Source organism: Nycticebus coucang, chromosome 12, assembly GCF_027406575.1.
Source record: "Nycticebus coucang isolate mNycCou1 chromosome 12, mNycCou1.pri, whole genome shotgun sequence".
NCBI lineage: Eukaryota > Metazoa > Chordata > Mammalia > Primates > Lorisidae > Nycticebus > Nycticebus coucang.
The window spans coordinates 905,250-927,749 of NC_069791.1; the positions used below are offsets into that span (position 1 = coordinate 905,250).

General features: G+C 44.3%; 1 protein-coding gene across 9 annotated transcripts in view; it reads left to right on the forward strand.

Annotated features, from left to right (window-relative positions):
• Positions 1-22,500, forward strand: part of GRIP1 (glutamate receptor interacting protein 1) — a 687,322-nt gene that overhangs the window by 552,376 nt on the left and 112,446 nt on the right. For all 9 annotated transcript variants that reach the window (XM_053554787.1, XM_053554785.1, XM_053554786.1 and 6 more), the window contains one exon: positions 5,298-5,443. In XM_053554787.1, the coding sequence (XP_053410762.1) occupies positions 5,298-5,443 (146 nt within the window). The remainder of the gene's footprint in view (positions 1-5,297; positions 5,444-22,500) is intronic.

Sequence of the window (22,500 nt, forward strand, 5' to 3'; positions counted from 1 at the left end):
ACAAAGACCATATGATTCTCTCAATCGATGCAGAAAATGCTTTTGATAATATCCAGCATCCCTTCATGATCAGAACACTTAAGAAAATCGGTATAGAAGGGACATTTCTTAAACTGATAGAGACCATCTACAGCAAACCCACAGCCAATATCATATTGAATGGAGTTAAATTGGAATCATTTCCACTCAGATCAGGAACCAGACAAGGCTGCCCATTGTCTCCATTGCTTTTTAACATTGTAATGGAAGTTTTAGCCACTGCAATTAGGGAAGAAAAGGCGATCAAGGGTATCCATATAGGGTCAGAAGAGATCAAACTTTCGCTCTTCGCAGATGATATGATAGTATATCTGGAAAACACTAGGGACTCTACTACAAAACTTTTAGAAGTGATCAAGGAATACAGGAGCGTCTCAGGTTACAAAATCAACATTCATAAATCTGTAGCCTTTATATATACCAACAACAGTCAAGTTGAAAAAACAGTCAAGGACTCTATCCCATTCACAGTAGTGCCAAAGAAGATGAAATATTTGGGAATTTATCTAACAAAGGAGGTGAAAGATCTCTATAAAAAGAACTATGAAATGCTAAGAAAAGAAATAGCTGAAAATATTAACAAATGGAAAAACATACCATGCTCATGGCTGGCAAGAATCAATATTGTTAAAATGTCTATACTACCCAAAGCAATATATAATTTCAATGCAATCCCTATTAAAGCTCCACTGTCATACTTTAAAGATCTTGAAAACACAATACTTCATTTTATATGGAATCAGAAAAAACCTCAAATAGCCAAGACATTACTCAACAATAAAAACAAAGCAGGAGGAATTACGCTACCAGACCTGAGACTATACTACAAATCAATAGTGATCAAAACAGCATGGTATTGGCACAAAAACAGAGAAGTAGATGTCTGGAACAGAATAAAGAACCAAGAGATGAATCCAGCTACTTACCGTTATTTGATCTTTGACAAGCCAGTTAAAAACATTCAGTGGGGAAAAGATTCCCTATTTAACAAATGGTGCTGGGTGAACTGGCTGGCAACCTGTAGAAGACTGAAAGTGGACCCACACCTTTCACCATTAACTAAGATAGACTCTCACTGGATCAAAGATTTAAACTTAAGACATGAAACTATAAAAATACTAGAGGAGAGTGCAGGGAAAACCCTTGAAGAAATCGGTCTGGGCGAGTATTTTATGAGGAGGACCCCCCGGGCAATTGAAGCAGCTTCAAAAATACACTACTGGGACTTGATCAAACTAAAAAGCTTCAGCACAGCCAAGAACACAGTAAGTAAAGCAAGCAAACAGCCCTCAGAATGGGAGAAGATATTTGCAGGTTATGTCTCTGACAAAGGTTTAATAACCAGAATCCACAGAGAACTCAAACTCATTAGCAAGAATAGAACAAGGGATCCCATCGCAGGCTGGGCAAGGGATTTGCAGAGAAACTTCTCTGAAGAAGACAGGCGCACGGCCTTCAGACGTATGAAAAAATGCTCATCATCTTTAATCATCAGAGAAATGCAAATCAAAACTACTTTGAGATACCATCTAACTCCAGTGAGACTAGCCTATATCACAAAATCCCAAGACCAGAGATGTTGGCATGGATGTGGAGAAAAGGGAATACTTTTGCACTGCTGGTGGGAACGCAAATTAATACATTCCTTTTGGAAAGAGATATGGAGAACACTTAGAGATCTAAAAATAGATCTGCCATTCAATCCTGTAATCCCCCTACTGGGCATATACCCAGAAGACCAAAAAGCACATCATAAGAAAGATATTTGTACCAGAATGTTTATTGCAGCTCAATTCATAATTGCTAAGTCATGGAAGAAGCCCAGGTGCCCATCGATCCACGAATGGATTAATAAATTGTGGTATATGTACACCATGGAATATTATGCAGCCTTAAAGAAAGATGGAGACTTTAGCTCTTTCATGTTTACATGGATGGAGCTGGAACATATTCTTCTTAGTAAAGTATCTCAAGAATGAAAGAAAAAGTACCCAATGTACTCAGCCCTACTATGAAACTAATTTAGGGTTTTCACATGAAAGCTATAACCCAGTTACAACCTAAGAATAGGGGAAAGGGGGAAAGGGAGGGGAGGGTGGGGGGAGGTGGGTAGAGGGAAGGGGATTGGTGGGATTACACCAGCGGTGCATCTTACAAGGGTATATGTGAAACTTGGTAAATGGTCTGTAAAGCTAGTGAATGATCCCATGATCATATCAATGTACACAGCTATGATTTAATAAAAAAAAAAATACACTACTGGGACCTGATCAAACTAAAAAGCTTCTGCACAGCCAAGAACATAGTAAGTAAAGCAAGCAAACAGCCCTCAGAATGGGAGAAAATATTTTGCAGGTTATACCTCTGATAAAGGTCTAATAACCAGAATCCACAGAGAACTCAAACGTGTTAGCAAGAAAAGAACACGTGATGCCATCTCAGGGTGGGCAAGGGACTTGAAGAGAAACTTCTCTAAAGAAGACAGACGCACGATCTACAAACACATGAAAAAAAGCTCATCCTCCTTAATCGTCACAGAAATGCAAATCAAAACTACTTTGAGATATCACCTAACCCCAGTAAGAGTAGCCCACATAACAAAATCCCAAAACCAGAGATGTTGGCGTGGATGTGGAGAAAAGGGCACACTTCTACACTGCTGGTGGGAATGCACACTAATACGTTCCTTCTGGAAGGATGTTTGGAGAATACTTAGAGACCTAAAAATAGACCTGCCATTCGATCCTATAATTCCTTTACTAAGTTTATACCCAGAAGACCAAAAATCACAATATAACAAAGACGTCTGTACCAGAATGTTTATTGCAGCCCAATTCATAATTGCTAAGTCATGGAAGAAGCCCAAGTGCCCATCGACCCACGAATGGACTAGCAAATTGTGGTATATGTATACCATGGAATACTATGCAGCCTTAAAGAAAGATGGAGACTTTACCTCCTTCATGTTTACATGGATGGAGCTGGAACATATTCTTCTTAGCAAAGTATCTCAGGAATGGAAGAAAAAGTATCCAATGTACTCATCCCTACTATGAAGCTAAATTATAGCTTTCACATGAAGGCTATAACCCGACTATAGCACAAGACTATGGGGAAAGGGCCAAGGAAGGGGAAGGGAGGGGGGAGGTTAGGGTGGAGGGATGGGCCACACCTATGGTGCATCTTAGAATGGATACAGGCGAAACTTACTAAAGGCAGAATACAAATGTCTACATACAATAACTGAGAAAATGCCATGAAGGCTACGTTGAACAGTTTGATGAGAATATTTCAGATTGTATATGAAACCAGCACATTGTACCCCTTGATTGCACTAATGTGCATAGCTATGATTTAACAATAAAAAAAAGAAAAGGAATCAGATAGTTGCTACCTCGAAATATTAAGCAATAATAATAATAATGCAAAGAAAATAGCATTCACATTGTCAAGTAAGAGTATGTCTATTATAAAATGCTTTGACTCTGAGATTCAGTATGGAGTCATCAGTTAACTTGTTCTCATTATTTTTTTTAAGTCTCAAAACATGGAGTAATAGCCACTTTTTGTTCAGCAGTGATTATGTGCCAAAGCAGTGCTAAGTGCTTGGCAGCCGTCATCTCACTTCATCCCTACAACCGCCCCCTCCGTGTGGTATGGCAGGCACCTTTGCAGATGACCCAGCAGCCAGCAAGTGCATGTGAGAGCTGGGAGGGGGATTCACACTCTGGTTCTTTCAAAGCTCAAACTTTTAAGGAAGATGAAATTTCAGAGGAAATGGTAAAACAGGAAAGCGTCAGCTTCTTCCGGTGCTAAAGGGCACTTTCTGCCCTCACAGAGGACACCACAGTGAGCAGCTCTGCCTCTCCCCCTCAGGCTCTGTGGAGTGTGGGCTCCCAGTCTGTGACAGATGTGCCTACACTACCAAATTACTTTAGGGCTCGAGGAAATCTGAGAAATTAAGGAAAAAATCTAGGGTCAGAGTACCTAGAGAATTGTCCGGGTAAAATATGTTTAGTCAAGAGGCCATTTTTATTCCTCCCAAACCCTAAACTTCTGTCCACCATCCATCCTCTCATCTTTGTGGCCTCTCGAGGCCAGGGGTGTCTCCCTGGCTCTGGGCCCCCCACTGCGGTGTCGCTGACATCCTGAGTTGTCTTCTGCCAAGGCCCCAGCCATGTTCACAGCAGGGAGAAGAGCGATGGCCGCCTCCTCAGGGAATGTGAAGCTGAATCAATTTAATGATTTCCACATGGCCTTATAAATCAGTGGGGAAATTTACAGACCAGGGAAATTTCTCAGCAGCCAACCCTATCCTGCTTGGGTTTGCTAGTAATAAATTGAATGAAATTAGCAGGCTTTTCTGCTCACCTGACTTTGCAAAAATTAATGAATCCTATTTTCTGGGCTCCAATAAATTAATTTTCGACTTTCAAGCAAAACCCTAGAAAAGTGAAATGTGTCTTTGTTCCCTCTGTGCTCCAGGCGTCTCCTGTGGGTGTCTGCATTTCTGCTAACACGGACTTATTTTCTCATTACTGATATTCGTATCACAGCGATTTTCTGTTCAGGGTTACCTCCGTTCACTCTCAGGGTCACGCGCAGTGCTTACAGAGAGCACAGTGGGCCTGGGGACAGCGTGTGAGAGGAAACTTTGGCTCAGTGACTGTGAATGCTGAGCCCATTGTGCTAAATTTTTTTGTTGTTATTTTTCAACCTTTTTTTATTTCAGATTAATAGGGGGGTACACATGTTTAGGTGACATGGTTTATGTGTCTAAGGTAAAGTTCAGGCTGTAGTTGAGCCCTTCACCTGGGGGGCTACTGCACACCTCACATCACACAGATAGAGATGGCGGCAACCCCCCTCCCTGCCCCCTCCTTCCTCTCCCTCCCTTCCCTCCCCACTCCCCTTCATCCCCTCCCTCCCCTTCGTCCCCTCCCTCCCCCTCTCCCCTCCATCCCCTCCCTCCTCTCGCAACCCCTCACTGAACTATGCTTGTGCTTTATCTTGCATGTTGGCCTATAGTTGTTTACCTATTGGTTTCATATTAATATTGAGTACACTGGTTACTTCCTTTCCCATTCTTGAGATATTTTACTAAGAAGAACATGTTTCACCTCCATCCAGGCAAATGTAAAAGATGTAAACTCTCCATCTTTTCTTGTAGCTGAACAGTACTCCAGGGTATACGTGTACCCCAGTATGTTAATACGTTGTGCTAAATTAATAAAGACTGTTCTCTATTCTCCCACCAGAGAGGGCACCATCAAACCTGGTGACAGGCTGCTCAGCGTGGACGGAATCCGGCTTCTTGGAACCACGCACGCGGAAGCCATGAGCATCCTGAAGCAGTGTGGGCAGGAGGCGACGCTGCTGGTCGAGTACGATGTCTCCGTGATGGGTAGGTCGTGCCCTGCAGGCACCGTGGGCTCCAGAGCACATGGCTGTCTATCCCTGATAAACCACGTCAGATTCAGTGCACGTCACTGTGCCATCCCATAGGAGACAGAGTTTCATCCGTTCTCTGTCTTTTTACTTGGGTTGAGCTCAGGAAGAGGTGAATGCTGGTCCTTCCCCCGACGTGGAGTTCTCATATCAGGAGGGTCCATGCCTCCCCTTGTGGTCAGCTCTTCCCTGGAGGCTGCCCTTGGAGCAACGTGTTTCCTTCCAAATCACAAAACTAGTATCATTAACTTAAAGATCAGTACTTTCTCTAACACCACATGGAGACTGCTGCAGGAGGAGATAGCTTTCTTTAACTAACTTTACCATGTGAACCCAGCTACTCAGAATTAATAGAAATGACCATTTATTTCATCGTCAGATGTAGGGGTAAGGAAAAGAAAGGGGACATACAGTATAACTGATTAAAATAAAAAGTTGAGTGCAGTATTCTGTAAATAATGATTCTGATGAAAAGAAACTATTTCTACATTCATACTGATAGTAAAACTGGCAAGATGGTCTCGTGTGGCTTTTAAATGTTGAAAGCCAAAGTTTTGTGTGGTATTAATTAAGGCAGAGAAGCTATGAGAGAATGGATTGGAACCTAAATCGTACTGTAAGTCAGACTTGATTTGCTCACCTGGCTTCACCAGCCAGTGAAATGTAGCAGGAAAAATCTCCCTTCCCGCGAGGTGTGATTCAGATCTAACAACATTGCTTCAGGGTCTTCTCAATCTGTTTGCTGCTCCAAAATGTCTTAGAGCAGCAGTTCTCAACCTGTGGGTTGCGACCCACAGGAACTGGATTAAAAGGTGGCGGCATTAGGAGGGTTGAGAACCACTGTCTTAGAGGGATGTGAGGCTGTCCAACAGCCATGAGTGTGGGACTCCAGTTCTCGGCAGCTGACTGCGATGGCCGGCCCTCGACAGATGATCACCCCGCCCACAGCTCCCTGCTTCTCTGTTCCTCTTTCCTTTCTTCTCTCCCTCCATTCCCCACTCTTCTCCTTTTCTCTTTGTTTCTTCATATGGCTTTTGAGTTAAATGGATTGAATTCCTGTGGCAACTCAGTGATTTTTAAGCTGTTTGGGCCATGTGACGTGCTCTCCTTTGCCTTATTTATCAAATGGGGATGAGTGATGTCTATTTTTAAAGGCAATATAAGGATAAGATTATGTAAGTAAGATATATTTTAAAAGAAGAGGCAAATGGATTATTAGCATTAAAGACCGAAACAGATGTTTTCCTTTAACTTATTCATTCTGTCTTCATCTGTGTATTAGACTAAATGGCGGGCACCAGGAATAAACAGGTAAACAAGACAGACCTGGTCTCTGCCCTCATTCATTTGCAGTTGATGAGACTATCACCAAACAAATGGACTCATACAGTGTGGTCATTGCCTTACAGGGCATGAACAGGATTCTGCAGCAGAACGTAAGGGAGCATGAGTGGCCAGGGTACAGGAGCTTTAAACAGGGTGATCAGTGAAGAAGTAACAGGTTAAAACCTGGGGGCTTAGAAGGAGCCCAGGCCCAAGCTGCAGATGGCAATACTGTGAGGCCCGGACATTCTGCCTCAGAGGGGTAAGAGCTCCCTATCAGGATGGATGAGCCCTCCGTGTGTCCCTGTCACAGGGTCAGCAGAGGATGGGGTGACCTGTCTGTCTGCCTTCTCCCAGTCACACTCACATTCTGCATAACACCTGACAGTTTTCGCCCACTGGAGTTCCCGGTCAGCTCCCTACTCAGGGAAGTTGCCCATCAGACAGGAGACTCATCACGAGCTCTGCAGGGCTGCTGGGTATAAGATCAGTGGACAAAATTATACCAGCCAAAAGCAGAAAGTTAAAATTCTAAGATGCCATTTATAATAACAATAAAATTGTAAGGTTCCTATGAGGAATAAACCAAACAAAGCCGTAAAGCCCTTTATAAATGGAGAATATATTAATGTGTACAGATACACATATGCATATATTACCTAAGAGTTTTTACTTACATGAAGAACTAGGTCATGTGCTTGAAGAAGTAGTTTTAATATCTAAAACATGACATTTATCTCAAATTATTCATAAATTTAATTCTGTTCAAAATCTCAAAGAAGGGTCTTTGAGGTCACCTAAATAAGCTGATTCTGAAATGTATATGGGGTTAGAAAAGAGAAAAGGGAAAAACAGCCAAGATGTTTTCAAAACAACATGGAGACAGCGGAGCTACCCAGTACCAAGACCTACTCTGAGACTGTGCTATAAGTCTGCAGATTAACACGGGGTCAGAGGGCCCAGCGGACATGGAACGGAAGGCACAGTCGGGGAGGAGACTAGTCAGTGGATGGTGCTGGGATAGTTAATTAGCCATATAGGAAAAAAAAAAATTCCTACTTCGTATCACACGCCAAAATAAATTCTGTATTTACTTAACCATTTCCCAATAGACTGCTACACGCATTATAAATAACGAGAATAAATATTCTTTTACCCACATCTTTGTATTTTTCTGATTTCATTAAGAACTGTGTATATGTTTTTAAAACATTTGATGCATAATTCTAAGTTATTTTTCAGAAAGGTTGTATTTTTTTTATATCATTACCAGTGTTGTGAGTGTGCCTAGCTAACTAGAGTCAACACTGAATGTTATCGTTTTTAATATATCTGATCTATTATGCAAAACTTGTATTATATTTTAATTTACCTTTTAACAGATTTCTAGTGCAGGTGAATTTTTTGTATAGATACCAGCCATTCTCCTTATGTCCTAATTCATGTTTCTGTTAGAGGTGCTCTTCGTTTTTTGTTTATTGGCCCACATTCACTATTTCTATATTGTATCTTAGCGATCAGGTTTGTAAAATCTTCTCTCAGTAACTTATTTCTCCTCTAAGTTATTTATGCACTCCCATTAAGACACTCTTAGATAAGGCTCAATAGATGCAAAAATTGTAATTAAAAACTTAAGATCTTAAATGAGAAAGATGAGGAACGATGGTTCAGTAGAGGTTCGTAAAGACACCACCAAATAAATACAAAAGGGAGGGACTTGGTCAGGCTAGAGGAAGGAATTCCTTAGCCTTCAAAAGTGGGGAGTTGAAGGCATATCCTGGCTCCAGACACCAAGAGTTCTGTCTCTCATCTCTCCCTGCCTGAGAATGGCTTTCCTCTGTCGCAGCAAGGCGGCCACCAGTATACGTTATCTTGAGAGTTTATGATACCAGAGAAAGAAGCAAGCCTGGATATCCCCTAAAAGATTCTCAATGACTTAGGTTGGGCAGACGCTGACCACTGCCCTGACCCCGTGCCTAGGGACACAGTGCACCGCCCTCTGCACCTGCTGGGTGGGGGCAGCAAGAGGGCCATTGAGCAACCCTGATGGTGGGAGGCGGCACTGGAGACCCTCCAAAGCAGATGGCGCTGTATTGACAAAGTAGCAGAAGTCTGTTTTAAGACACAATTAGATGTTAAGTATTAGATTCTCACAATAGCACATGAATTTCTTCACTGGTGTTTCGCCTTCTCAGTCTTTCTTATTCTCACTGTCCTGAAGGCCAGATGGCGTGACCCCCTCGTACAGTTCTGGGAGGAATGTAACAATGGGGGCAGCTTTTCGTTTGCCAAAGGGGCTTGTTGTATTGATTTTGTTTTTAATACTTTCATTTGTGTATATTCTAGGACCCTCACGGTTTATTTCTTAGAAAGTGTGTCTGCATGTGTGTGTACAACTTCAATATCAGTATCTCAACCCTGAAATCAGATACATTTTTCTGTAAATCTCAGATCGTAAATTTTAGCCGTCAGGGATTTAGGAAAGCTATGGAAATGATTGATTTTATTAACTAAAGTTGCATTTTATCTTATTGAAATAAGACTATGGGAAAATAGGTTTGAGAAAAAATTAAGAGTTCAGTTTTGCATATGTTTGAGATGTCGATTCATCATCCACATGGGGTTATCATAGATGGGTGGGTATTTTCACCTGGAGTTCAATACAGAGGTTAGGGTAATGGACATAAAATTTTGAGCTGTCCTCACTGGGGTGGACCTTAAACCATGAGGAGAGATGAGACTCCATGGAGATAGAGGAGAGAAAGGCCCAAGAACTGAGCTCTGGGACTGCCCAGCAGTTACATGGGATAGGCTAAGAGGAACCTGTAAAATCAACAGAGAAAGACCACCTGGGAGGGAGCCCGTGAACCACAGCAGAGGGGCGTGTGGAGGCCGGTGTCTGCTGAAGTGGGGACATCATTACCCCACCACACTCACCAGCTGCTGTGGGGAGCAAAAGCCTCGACACACGCAGGGGGCTTGGTACATCGTACGTGCTCAGTGAAATGTGAACAAGTTATTGTAAATGTTTAGAGGGAAAAAACTTTCACTCCAATATTGTTGAAGTATATTACTAAATGATGGATCTGCGAACTGTCTGGTCAGAAAAATAACAAAATTCGCCAAAAGTATGAGCATCTCTGAGCCAAAGTCCTACAAACAACGGCCACAGTAAAATGCAGTAAAAGGCAGCCCCTTCGGAGCCGGGAGCGCTGGGTCTGGATATTGGCTCTCGGTTGAGTTTTGACACGTTCTTTGACCTCTCCAAGCTTCAACTTCCTTATCTTTAGAACAGATGCTAACGGCACTTCTGCACTTCTCACAAGGGTTGAGTGAGAGGCCCTGTGTGAACTGGAGGGTCCCGAATAGCAGGTCGCCAAGTTGGCTGTTCCCATGCTCCACGGGAAAGGAGTCTCAGTTATCCCATCCCTGGGTTGAGATGCAGCTGATGCTTTATTCTGTGACACCGCTGAACCTTTTGCTCGAAAGATTTGGGAAACGACGTATTCTAGACCATTTTATTCTCCAGAAGTTCATCAGAATACTCAACTGTACTTCGACCTTGGCTGAAAGTATTTCCCAGGCGAGTTCCTGCGGACGTGTGTTAGATGGTGCATCTGCTCACACTTACCTTGAGAACGACGTCTGACCGTCAGTTCTCAGCCGAATCCTAAAGTTGGGAAGTGCGGAAGACAGCGCCAGGTCTGTGCTGCTGTGGGACCCTCTGGATTGCTAAAGTCACCTGATTCTCTAACAACTGTTTATTTTACAGCTTCCCAAGGGAAGAACCACAGAAAGTGGTCAGCAAATGTGGGGTTCTGGGTGCCGAACTAAACTAGGCCGACCGCAGTGTGGTCTAGACAGGCTTCTTACTGAGGAAAACTTTGTAGGTATCTTACTGAATTTCAGATGTGACCAACACATCACTGTCATTGATAGAGACTTCTCCCCACTGCTGTGTCCCCTGTCTGGAATCCCCATGAACAAGCTTTTCAAACATGCACTGCATGTGTGCAGACCCAGGTCCACCCTGCTCTCGTGAGTTGCTGCATCTCTCTTCTCCCTTGTCAGAGAGGAGAATGCTGTCTCGGGAAGTCTTGAGAATGTCTGCGCCTGCTCTGTGGTAGCCATCTGCCAGTTTCTGTTGTGCCACTGGGCTCTGCAGACTCTGTGGGGACAGCTGCTGGCCACTTTCATTTGCTTATTTCCATGGCAGCTTGCCCTCACACATGGGGGGAAGGCATTTACTGACCGCTGCGATGCGGACAGTGTTCACCCCAACTAGCTGCCCCAGACACTGTCTTTATTGAGTGCCCTGTGTAGAATGCAGCACAACATATTTATGCTGTAGGTTTAAGTGAAGTTACTTTGCCACTTATCCGACGTTGCACAAGGACGTCGAAGTCTTTTTAATCACACGCCTCTTAGTCTGCATGCTGCTTTCGTGGATTCCTGAGCCGCCCGCTCTCCCACCAGCCGTTACTTTCTCTGCTTTTGTTCACCTGGATTGTGCCAGGCTGCAAAGCCAAGCACACTGGGAAAATGCCAGCTTTCCTGGAGAAACGCCCAGAGTTTTATGTCTGTCCAGCAACATGAATCGTCCTTATTTACAAGCATTTATTCCTAAGCAAACATAAAATGGTCGTTTTCAAGTAATTGTTTTATCAAGGATACAGTTGAATGTTACGAGTCTTTAGAAAAGATAACTAGCTCCTCTGCAATCAAAAACTGTAAGCTTATTGACGTTATCACAACTAGATCTTGGCTGAACTTTGCATTTTATTTTGGGGTGACAAAACAGGTCAACAACAGGTCAACAACACACAAAAGTTCTACCAGTGACTTATCAGTCGCTAGTCTTAAGCGAATTTTCCAATGTTGGTACTTTCTGAGTCCGTTCTCACAGGTGATCTCGCTGAACTAAAAACCGAGTCTTCTTAGGGCTGCTGCATCAGTCACATGGCAGACGCTTCCTCGGTGTCACCAGCCTGACTGCCACTCCATAGAAACATCTAAGTGGAGGTCCAGAGAGCTTTTTACACAAAAGAAGCCTGTAATTTTTAAGTGATAATAGCCTTTTACTTAGAAATTTATTTTTTAAGACAAAAGTTGGGTTTTCTTATGCTTTCTCTGTTTTTTTAGCTTAAAAAATGAACTTTTGCAGACTATTTCTGTCACACTCATTTCCTTACATATTCACACCCAGAGGCACTTGTCATATGCTTCTGAAGATAAACCCATGGGTGAGGAAAGAGCTATCCTTAATTAGGAAAGGGAAAGGGAATGCTTTTTAAGCCACTTTTGCATGACAGAGCAGCACCCAAGTTGGAAAGCAGTGAAGTCTCATTTGTACAACTTACCACATCCTCCTTGCATTCTCCCCCCAAGTCAAGAAATAGGCTGTGACACTTGTCCCCAAAGCCCCTCTCGCTCCCTACATCCACACGTAGCCAGTCCAGCTTCCTAAACCAGGGATCTGCCTTGCTGGCTTTGTACTCTGTATGAACGGAATCGCAGAGCATGTCCCTTTGGTGCCTGGGTTCATCTGCCAGCGCTGTGTGGTGAGAGTGCATTCTCATCAGACGCTTCCCTGTTGAGGGCATTTGGGTATTTTTTTGAGACTTTTTTTTTTTTAATTTCAGGTTAACTTTATTTTTTTTTTTTTGTAGAGACAGAGTCTCACTTTATGGCCCTCTGGTAGAGTGCCGTGGCCTCACACAGCTCACAGCAACCTCCAACTCCTGGGCTTAAGCGATTCTCTTGCCTCAGCCTCCCGAGTGGCTGGGACTACAGGCGCCCGCCACAACACCCGGCTATTTTTTGGTTGCAGTTTGGCCGGGGCCGGGTTTGAACCCGCCACCCTCGGTATATGGGGCCGGCGCCTTACCGACTGAGCCACAGGCGCCACCCTCAGGTTAACTTTAGGGTGCAAACAACTAGGTCAAAAAAATTGATTTTGTTAGGTAGAGTCCATTTGTGGTTATTTCTGACACTCGAAAGGTGTGCCGTGCATCCCTAATGGTGCCAATTCAGTGGGAACACCCACCCGCTCCCCGACCCCCTGCCCCAACTTGAAATGAGTTTCTCTCCTATGTGGGCGTGCATTAGATCATCTACTACCCTGTTTCCCAAAAAATAAGACATCCTCCGAAAATAAGACCTACTTACAGGAAAGATAAGACGTCTCCTGAAAATAAGACCTACCGCATCTTTGGGAGCACACCTTAAAATAAGACACTGTCTTATTTTTGGGGAAACAGGGTAGCTTCATACTACAATTGAGTTCACTGGAGTCTTGCTTCTCCATTCTTGTGATGCTTTACTAAGAAGAATATGTTTCTGCTCCATCCAGGTTAATACAAAAGATGTAAAGCCTCCATCTTTTTGTGGCTGAATAATATTCCATGGTATACATACACCACAGCTTGTTAATCCATTCCAGGGTTGATGGGCATTTAGGTTGTTTATATTGGCAATTATAAATTGAGCTGCAATAACCAATCTAGTGCGAATGTCCTTACGATAAAATGGTTTTTTTCTTCTGGGTAGATGCCTAGTGTTGGGATTTCAGGGTCAAATGGGAGGTCTACTTTGAGTTTTTTGAGGATTCTCCATACTTCTTTCCAAAGAGGGAAAGAAGTTTGCAGTCCCACCTGGAGTTTAAAAGCCATCCCTCATGTTTGGATGCCTCTTGCTTTAGCAAAGTAGCAAACAGGAGTCAGCACGGTGGAAGCCCCGAGTTCCATGGCCTTTGACGGGGACCCTGCTGTGGGAGCACAGCAGGTCGGCAGCGTGGTCTGGGATCATCCAAGGGTCACCAGCCTCTTCATACAGCACTTGCTGCTGACTGGGAACAGGATCTTGGTACCACCCACACTTGTGTCTGTAGTGCCCCCAGCCCTGTGGGCACTGATGAAGGAGGTTCTCTCGGATGCTTTGGCCCTCTGCTTCTCAGAGGTACTTTTCTTAACTCTGATGCAGCTGCTGAGCTCCTTAAAGGACAGCTCTGTGCTGAGAGGTCCACTCACCTGTGGGCCTCATCTCTCACGTCCACCATCCAAACACAACCAGAGGGAACCGCCGCAGCCTTTCCAGCAAATCCACACACGTGGAGGACACACGGGAGGCTGAATGAAGACTGCGTGTGGTAGTCTGGACAGTCCAGCTAGAGAGGCTATTTGGCAAGAAGATTAAATGTGCCACCTGTGAGAATCAAGACATGTTAATCTGATTGTTATGATCTGTGTGGTTCATAGTTCTCCAGGTAGGTGCTTGTTAATAACTTGCTCAAGACGTGAATTCACCAGTTATAGATAATAAAACTCAACATGTATGCAAGAGGGACTTTACCTAACAATTGCAATCAGTGTAACCTGGCTTATTGTACCCTCAATGAATCCCCAACAATAAAAAAAAAAAACTGAACATGTAACAGGGTGGATAATCCAAAATTGCAGACAGAGTGATGTTGCAATCATTCACAACATTAAAGCTAAGTAAGTGTAACAGCAGGAGACTCTCGCAGAGGACACACCAGAAGACCTTCCCACCTGCCCCCTTCCCCCCCCTTCCCTGCTCCCCATCCTCCCCTTCTGGCTTATAACTTACCTTTGGGGACAACCCCACCATGTCATACATAGATGCAATGCCAGCTTAAAGTTCTGGGGGCATATAAATAAGTAATTTCATTTTCTGGCTTAAGAACCTTTTCTCTTGCTTCCTCTGGCCAAGTAAAGAAAGTAATTTTTCACGTTAGCTGGGAAATGAATTAAGCATCGTAGATGGCATCAGTATGCCCTGGGAGCAACCCGAGAAGAAGCCGAGAAGAAGAGAACTGGCATTTATCTGTGTAGTTAACATCTGCTGGCACCGGGCAAGGCATTTTATACATTCTATTAACTCTGATTGTCACAGTAATTCATGAAGCATTCATTATTATCCTTATGTTTTATTACACCTTGAACAGGTGAAGGTATAAAAGTCACACAGATCCTGTGGTTGTCAAGCCTAGGATTACACCCAGACAGATTTGACTATCACAAACTTGACATTGTACCCACCAATCGTAGCAGGTGCAGGAAACACTGGACATGTTAAGTGCAGGTAATAGTTCCGAAGGCAGCAGAACCAGTAATATGCTATGTCTTTATAGATTCTAAACTTAGGATTCTGAATTTGAAGCATAACACTCCGTTAACATCCTTTCAAAAAAATATTTCAAGGAATACTTACAAGTGAAAGTGAAATCTTATAACTTAAAATATAATAGTTGTAGGCATAAGAGCATTATTGAGCACCCTCTCCCACAACAAATCACAGAACATCAACTATTTAACATTAAGAGCCTAGAAGAGTTCTGAGTAAGAGGGAAGAAAGTGAGATGATGAATTAATTATCCACTGTTGTTTAATCATGTGGGCATTTTTATTGATTCAGTGTATGGTAAAGCTACTTGCACTGGGGGAGTAAGGCATGCTTTTCCTGGAATCCTCCTGCCTCTTTTTCAAACATATCCAGAGGCAGCTTCATAGATTCCTGGTCACCTGCCCCCACATTTCCACAATGAATTGGAAGTGTGAGAAACCAGTTTGCCTCAAAAAAGAGAGAAATAAACAACCCTGGAAAAGGAACACAGGGGTACGCCTAACGTAGGGTGTATGCTCAGTTCTTAACAAAGATGTTGCGACTGATCCCACAGCACCAACATTAAAATCAGGGTGCACAACGAAGGTTTAAAATGAAATGATCTGTTGGTTCTTGCCCTTGGACAAAGGCTCTCATCTTCTTTAATCCTATGGACCTATACAAAATGCACATTTGTTGGAGCTGGAGTCCTCAGATCCACAGGTTCCCCACAGAACTGGTTGGCTCTTTCTTCTGAGATGTGTCCCAGTTTGAGAAAGTTCCCTACTTTGGTGGTTGAAGCATTTCAGGAGTTGCCTCAATTTCTCTTCGTAGTAGTCAGTATGACAGCATGAAAAGCTGTACTTTCAAACACCTTCCCTATCTAAAATCTGGTCAAGAAACACGTATGTATAGAAACCTCACCTCAGCAGGTGGAAATATCAAAACATGCTTCTGAAGGCAGAAGGCTCAGTGGAAACCGTCAGCACAGCATGACTGAATGTCAGCGTCATCTGCAGGACCACTCTGCAAGGCCGGGAAACCCCCAGGACCCTCCTCACCAAACTCAGCTGACCCCCTCTGGTAACAGACGACTCATCGCCCACCAAGACTGCCGCCAGGAGCCGCAGCTCCCAGCCCTTACCCAACGTCAGAATCACCCATGAGCAAGATGATGAGATGATACACATGAAAGTGCTTCCTAAACTCACCGTAAAAATGTAAAGCATGTGACATAGTAACTTTAAAGTACTCGCCCATCACTGCAGCCCAGCTAGGGTCCTCGATTCTTACATCCAGCTTACTTGCTATCTCTTCCAAGTACGTGTCAGGTTTTCTTACTGGAAATTTTGTTTATTTTGTGATTAACAGATGAATATGTATTGAGGACCCCAGGATTCAAGATACTGGAATATGTCTTGTTAGTCCACCCGGGGGCTGTCAGTGCCCGCCGACACTCTGCCAGGCTCCCCTTTGTTTCCTTGTCTACAAGGCAGTGGTTGCTTTAACACAACATGATCAAGTTATTGCCCTTTTTAAAACTTAGCCCTGTCTTTAAACATGTGCATTTGCCTGGTGTTTGCTTTTTATTGTTATGTTTATCTCCTATAAAACCCAAAGAGAGGCTGAGCACAGTGGGTCACACCTGTGATCCCAGCACTCTGGGAGGCCTAGGCAGGTGGATCCCTTGACCTCAGGAGTTGGAGAACAGCCTGAGCAAGAGTGAGACCCCCGTCTCTACTAAAAACAGAAAAACTAGCCGGGTGTGGTGGCAGGTGCCTGTAGTCCCAGCTACTTGGGAGGCTGAGGCAGGAGGATCCCTTGAGCCCAAGAGTTTGAGGTTGCTGTGAGCTAAGATGATGCCACGGCACTCTACCCACAGCAACGACTAAAAGAACCCAGGGAGGTCAGTCAGCAACAGATGCTTGAAATACTTCAAAATATACGTTTGATGACTCCCAAGTCAGTTGGCTTTTAAGCTGAGTAGCTGGCACTTAGGTGTCTCATTTCGGGTGTTTCTAGAGAAAGAGGCAACTTTTTCTTTAAACTGTAAACATGCAGCCAAGTGTGGCACGATGCCAGGCAGAGCTCGCAGCTGGCATTGGAGCCATTAGCTCCTCCTCACCATCCCTTCCTGGCCTTCAGCAGTTCAGAACCTGGGGAGTCACAATTCATCTCCAGGCTGGTAGACACTTACTCCCACCAGCCAGTTTCTCTGCCTCAGCAGACCTGATGGAGATTCATCCTGTTTTCTGTGTGAATCACTTATCCAGCCCTGGAAAACCTGACAGTGACTATTTTCAGACTGAGGAGGAATCAAGCTTTCCGGAAAATGATGACACAGAATATGATGACGGTACAGTAGCCGTGCGTAATTGTGAAATCTTTCTAACAGGCAAAAGGGCAAAAGATTTTTCACTTTTGGTGACAAATATTTCCGCTTTCCCATTGACATTAGTCACTTTAAGTGTGGGATTGGTTTGACCATTTATACTTTTCAAAGCAAATGAGGTCATAAACTCTGAGTTTCCTGAAAGGCGGAGCCATTCCCCCATTTACAAGTTTTCCCCTCAGCACTGACAGTGAGGGCTTTGGGGCCTGCCCTGTAAGGCGGGTGACAGTGTCTGCCAGTGCCCAGGCCACCCTTAGGAAGTGCTGAGATCTGCCTTTTCTTATCTTTTTCTTTACAAGCTTAAAAATGCTGTATCATTTAGCTATACAGAACAGCCCTAAAGCCCTAGGAATTTAAGTTGGAAGACTTGTAGCAGTCTTTTGTAAAGCATGTTTAAATATCTATAAAAACTATGTCAGTCTACCAAATTTTGGAGTGAAACATGTTGTATAAAACTGAACACGATTATTCTGTTCATATATATTTTTAATGTAGACAAGGGATACATCGTTCATGTATTATTATTCCCCTGGCAAAGGGCTCATCTCACCCACTTGTTTAGTTCCTGAGCTCTAAGCTTCCCCTGGACTGAATACTCGGCTCACGCTGTCAGACCTCAGGTTCATTAACAAACTAAAGTAACAAGACAGTGTGGTCCTGGCACAAGGGGAACAGACATTCAGGACAGAATGTCTAGAAAACACACACACACAGAGTCGTCTGATTTATGACACAGGTGACATTGCAGTGCAGTGAGGAAATATGGTCTTTTAAGAAAATGATGATGGATGACCTATATCCATGTGGATTACATATATCCCAACCTTACCCTACAAAGTGCATTTCTGTGTATTCAGCTCAACTTCACGCAGCACAGTTCAGTCACAAAGGTGTGGAAAAACCTAAGTGCCTGTCAGCCAAGATGAAGAGAATGTGGTGTGTGTGCGCGAGGAAGAATCAGACTTTTTCTCAGCAACTTGGATGACACTGGAGGCCGTTACCCTAAGAGAATTAACTCAGGAACAGAAAACAAACTCCACATGTTCTCACCTATTGGTGGGAGCTAAGTAGGGCCACATAAGAGAATAGGAAGTGGAGCAACAGACACTGGAGACTTAAAAGTGGGTGGTCGGGGTGAGGGGTAAAAAGTTACTTGGGTGACAGGCTCACCAAGAGCCCAGACGTCACCACTGCACATTATGTATGTGTGATGGGACTCCACTTGTACCCCTGAATCTATCCAAGTAAAAACAAACTCATTCAAACTTATTAGAAACTTTCAAATTTTTTATGCACTTTGATTCAGCAAACCCATTTCTAGACGTTTATTTTCAGAAAATAAGGCTGGGTGTATTGGCTCATGCCTCTAATCCTAGCAGTCTGGTAGACTGAGGCAGGAGGAATGCTCAATCTGGGAGTTCCAGACCAGCCTGAGCAGGAACAAGACCACATCTCTACTAAAAATAGAAAAACTAGCTGGGTGTCATGGTGGGCATCTGTAGTCCCAGCTACTCGGAAAGCTGAGGCAGGAAGATCACTTGAGCCCAAGAGTTTGAGGTTGCTGTGAGCTGTGACTCCATGGCACACTACCCAGGGTGACAGAGTGAGTGAGACTGTCTTTAAAAAACAAAATAATTATGAATGAATACAAAGATGCATAGAAAAGGAGGCCCATTGCCATGTTTAAAATACCAAAAAATTATAAATAACCTAAGTGCTCAACAATAGAATGTTAATTAAAAATATTATGATGTATTCATGTGGTGGACTAACAGGTTGCCAGGAAACAGTGTTGTTGGGGGAACTTAATGTTATTAAGTGGGTGGAAAACAGGTTATGAAACAGAGCATACACTATGAGCCTCATTTTATTAATAAAAAATGTCTATATGCACACAAAGTTTGGCCCAGTACACACCAAAATGATAACACCAATTGTTACTGGGTTGTGAGATTTGGGGTGTTTTTTCCCTAAAAGATCTATAATAAGCAAGCATTACTTTTTTTTTTACTTGCACAGCAAAGAGAATAAATTACCTAAAGCCCCCTCTGACAGTGTGCATGAATCTAACATGACATTCAGCAAAAGCAGCTCACAGCCCAGAGTGAGCAAAGCTCACAGTCCCATCGGGAGTCACAACAGCAGTTACCTTGGGATGGGAAGCACAGTGTGGTCCTTTTGCCCTGTGATGTTGTGTTAAAGGGTTTGTGTGTCCTCTGCATGTTGTTATTCTTCAATAAAAAGTTTTTAAAAGGCTATAACCTAATAAGCAGAGTATACAAAAATGAGTCATGTAAAAGATCACATTGTTCCTAAGTTAATAAAATCACCAAGATAAGCCGGCTACAGAATCCGTCATCAGTCACGCATTATCCAAACTCAGGTGAACACGGGGAGTGTCACCACCTTTCCCTTGCTGTGGCCTCTTCTCCTAATACAGTAAATACTCAGGTGGTGTCTCTGTCATCCCTGGGAGAAGTCAGGGTTCAGGAAACTCGTCTGAGCATGGAAGGTGCACTGCTGGGTCCGTGTCTTTTAAGTACTGCATTTCAACAGACAGAAATAGAAGATGTGTTAAAAAACTTTTAAAAAATTACTGGAGTTTAGCTTACCTGAAAACGGTTGAAATTCCTGGTAGCATTATTTGCATAGCATATAATTAGTGAAAATACTCGAACTGATGGGTTAGTAGAAAGACACCAGAGGAACCTGTTATTTGAAGGAATGTGAGGGTTATGCTGGAATTACCTCGCAGCTTCCTTCCGGCTTCCCCAGGAGGCCCTAATCAGGCCTGGCCTGTGATGGAAATGCAGGGCTCAGAGTGGAAAAACTGATTAACAAAATAAAAAATACAGAGTGTTTGCCATGCAAACAGTCATCAGCGTATCTTATGTAATTATGTAGCCCATAAATCAACACAGCATGCCTGGGCCTCTCTCCTGGTATAAGTATCTTAATGACTGAGACATCGTAACCACGAATAATTTATCTCTGCTCCCTCCATTTTTCTCAGCCACGCTTCATTTCAGCAGGATAAACTAATCTGTCTAGGGATGGGCTTTTGATTATTTCTTCCTGATTTTTCTTCTGTTTATTTTTCTCATTTTGACACACTCCAGTTTTTCTCTTTCACCTTCTTAAATGGGAGTGCCCATCCATCCACCCTGTCTGCTCACACTTTCTCCTTCCTGCATCTTGTTAGAAGTCCTGGAACAGAGCCATCCACTGGAACCTGCTTCTCGTGAACATCTGTGTACGGAGCTGGGTGGCAGCTTGGGAGATGGGCGTAAGACCAGAGGGCAGGGTGAGCTCCGTGACGTGACGCTGCTGTGGGGAGCATTCATGAGGGACAGCAGTCGCCAGAAAAGGCTAATGATCAATTAAACACTTGAATTAGTAGCTCCCCTCCAGTGATGCAGAAAGTAACTGCCACCTGGGTAATGCTGAAAAGCAGCTTGCTGAAACAGCCATCTTGTCCTCCCAAAGCCCATTAAAGTAACGTCAGCTGAGAAGCACTGAGATCAAATTCTCTCGCATCTAATAAGCTCCCTGCAGCCCCAGAGCTGTTGGTTCTCCACCTCCTCGGCCCATGGAGGGGCTCGGCGCGGCCATTTCCCTGACGCAGTAACTGCCCTGAGTGTCCTTATGGTCAGGGAGCTTTGGTCACCTCTGTGGGTCTTTGGGAACTTTGGACGTGCTCCAGGAAATTTCCTAGAAACCCAGAAATCATGACCTGCTAGAAGATAAACAAGTACTGTCCTTAAGCTCCTTAACTGAGCCACGGGAGGGATTTTAGGGTCAGTGGGTTGGGGAAGGGGATTGCAAACAGCATGTTAAAGAGGAAAAAAAGTAGCTGGAAACCTCCTGAGGTTCGCAGTGGAATCTGGGAGTTCTACCCTCCTCCCACCTCCTGGCATAGTTACTATAAGGAAGAGACAGAAATTCTCATCTTTGAGTCCCTGGGAACTTTTTATGTGCCGGGCACATAGTTGGCTCTCAGCAAATGTGTTCTTAGAATTCATGTTGTTGCGGGACCAATGACTCAGCCTGCGCTCTGGGTGGCCTGTCCCTGCGAGACCCCAGCTGGCACCTGCAGCCTCCCGGGCCCCCCACTGCCCCATAGGCCCATCTGATGTCCAGAGGATGAGGGCTGGGCCTGGTCTCCTGTATCAAGTACCAGCACGTGAGGGGCTCTGTGCAGGGACCTTCCTGAGTGTCTAATATCCAGGGTCTGTTAGAACCTCAGTGAGAGAAATGCCTCACGTCTGGGAAAGACACCGCCCCCCGCCCTGAAGATGTTCCATGTGTGTCCCCCTCCATCTGTCTTTAGATGAGGCCGACCCGCACATGGCCTGACCCTCCCGTGTCCCCCTCCATCTGTCTTTAGATGAGGTGGACCCACACACAGCTTGACCCATTCTGTGGACACAGCCGTTGATTTGCGAGTTAATCTTATGGCTTTGCCTTGATCTGTGCCCTGTTATAAAGCATGATGCAGGCATTGCCCATGGCACCCCCTCTAGGCACCCCCATCAGGAGAGGCCTCTCAGAGCCCCCTGCTAGAAGGATCTAGATTCTCACTTGGGGCCTGCAGACTTGCTCCTTCCCAGGGCTAGGAATGCCCCTGCCTGCGTTTCCTTTAATGTTCTGCTTGTCAGGAAGTAGAGTTGGTTTGTTTTTCTTCTCACTCAAAATTCACATACAACTCACCACTTTTAATTGCACAACCTGGTGGCACCCGGCACATCCACATTGTTGTGCAGACATCGCTCCCGTCTAAACCCAAAACATCCTCAGCGTCCCAGAAGGAAGTGGCACCACTGAGCAGTTTCCTTGTCCCCACCAGCCCCTCCTGTGACTGTGGACTTTCTCCCACAGGCCCCGAGACAAGGCGTGTGTCAACTTTTTCCAGTCTATTTCCTTCAAGTTTTGTTTAAAGCAAGCAGCCTCGGGACGTGTGTAGGAAGAAGACGGGTGCAGACACACTCAGGTTGGGACCCCCTTTCCTCTGGAACCACTAGCACCCTTCTCACTGTGCTGGGACCCTGTGGCCTGGTGGGTGCTGTGCCACTGGGCCCTCAGTTGGTTTGGCTGATGGGGACCTGCGGCTGTAGATGGGGAGGAGGGAGGATGTGATGCAGGTATCACCACCTGGCTGCTCACTGAGTCCCTCC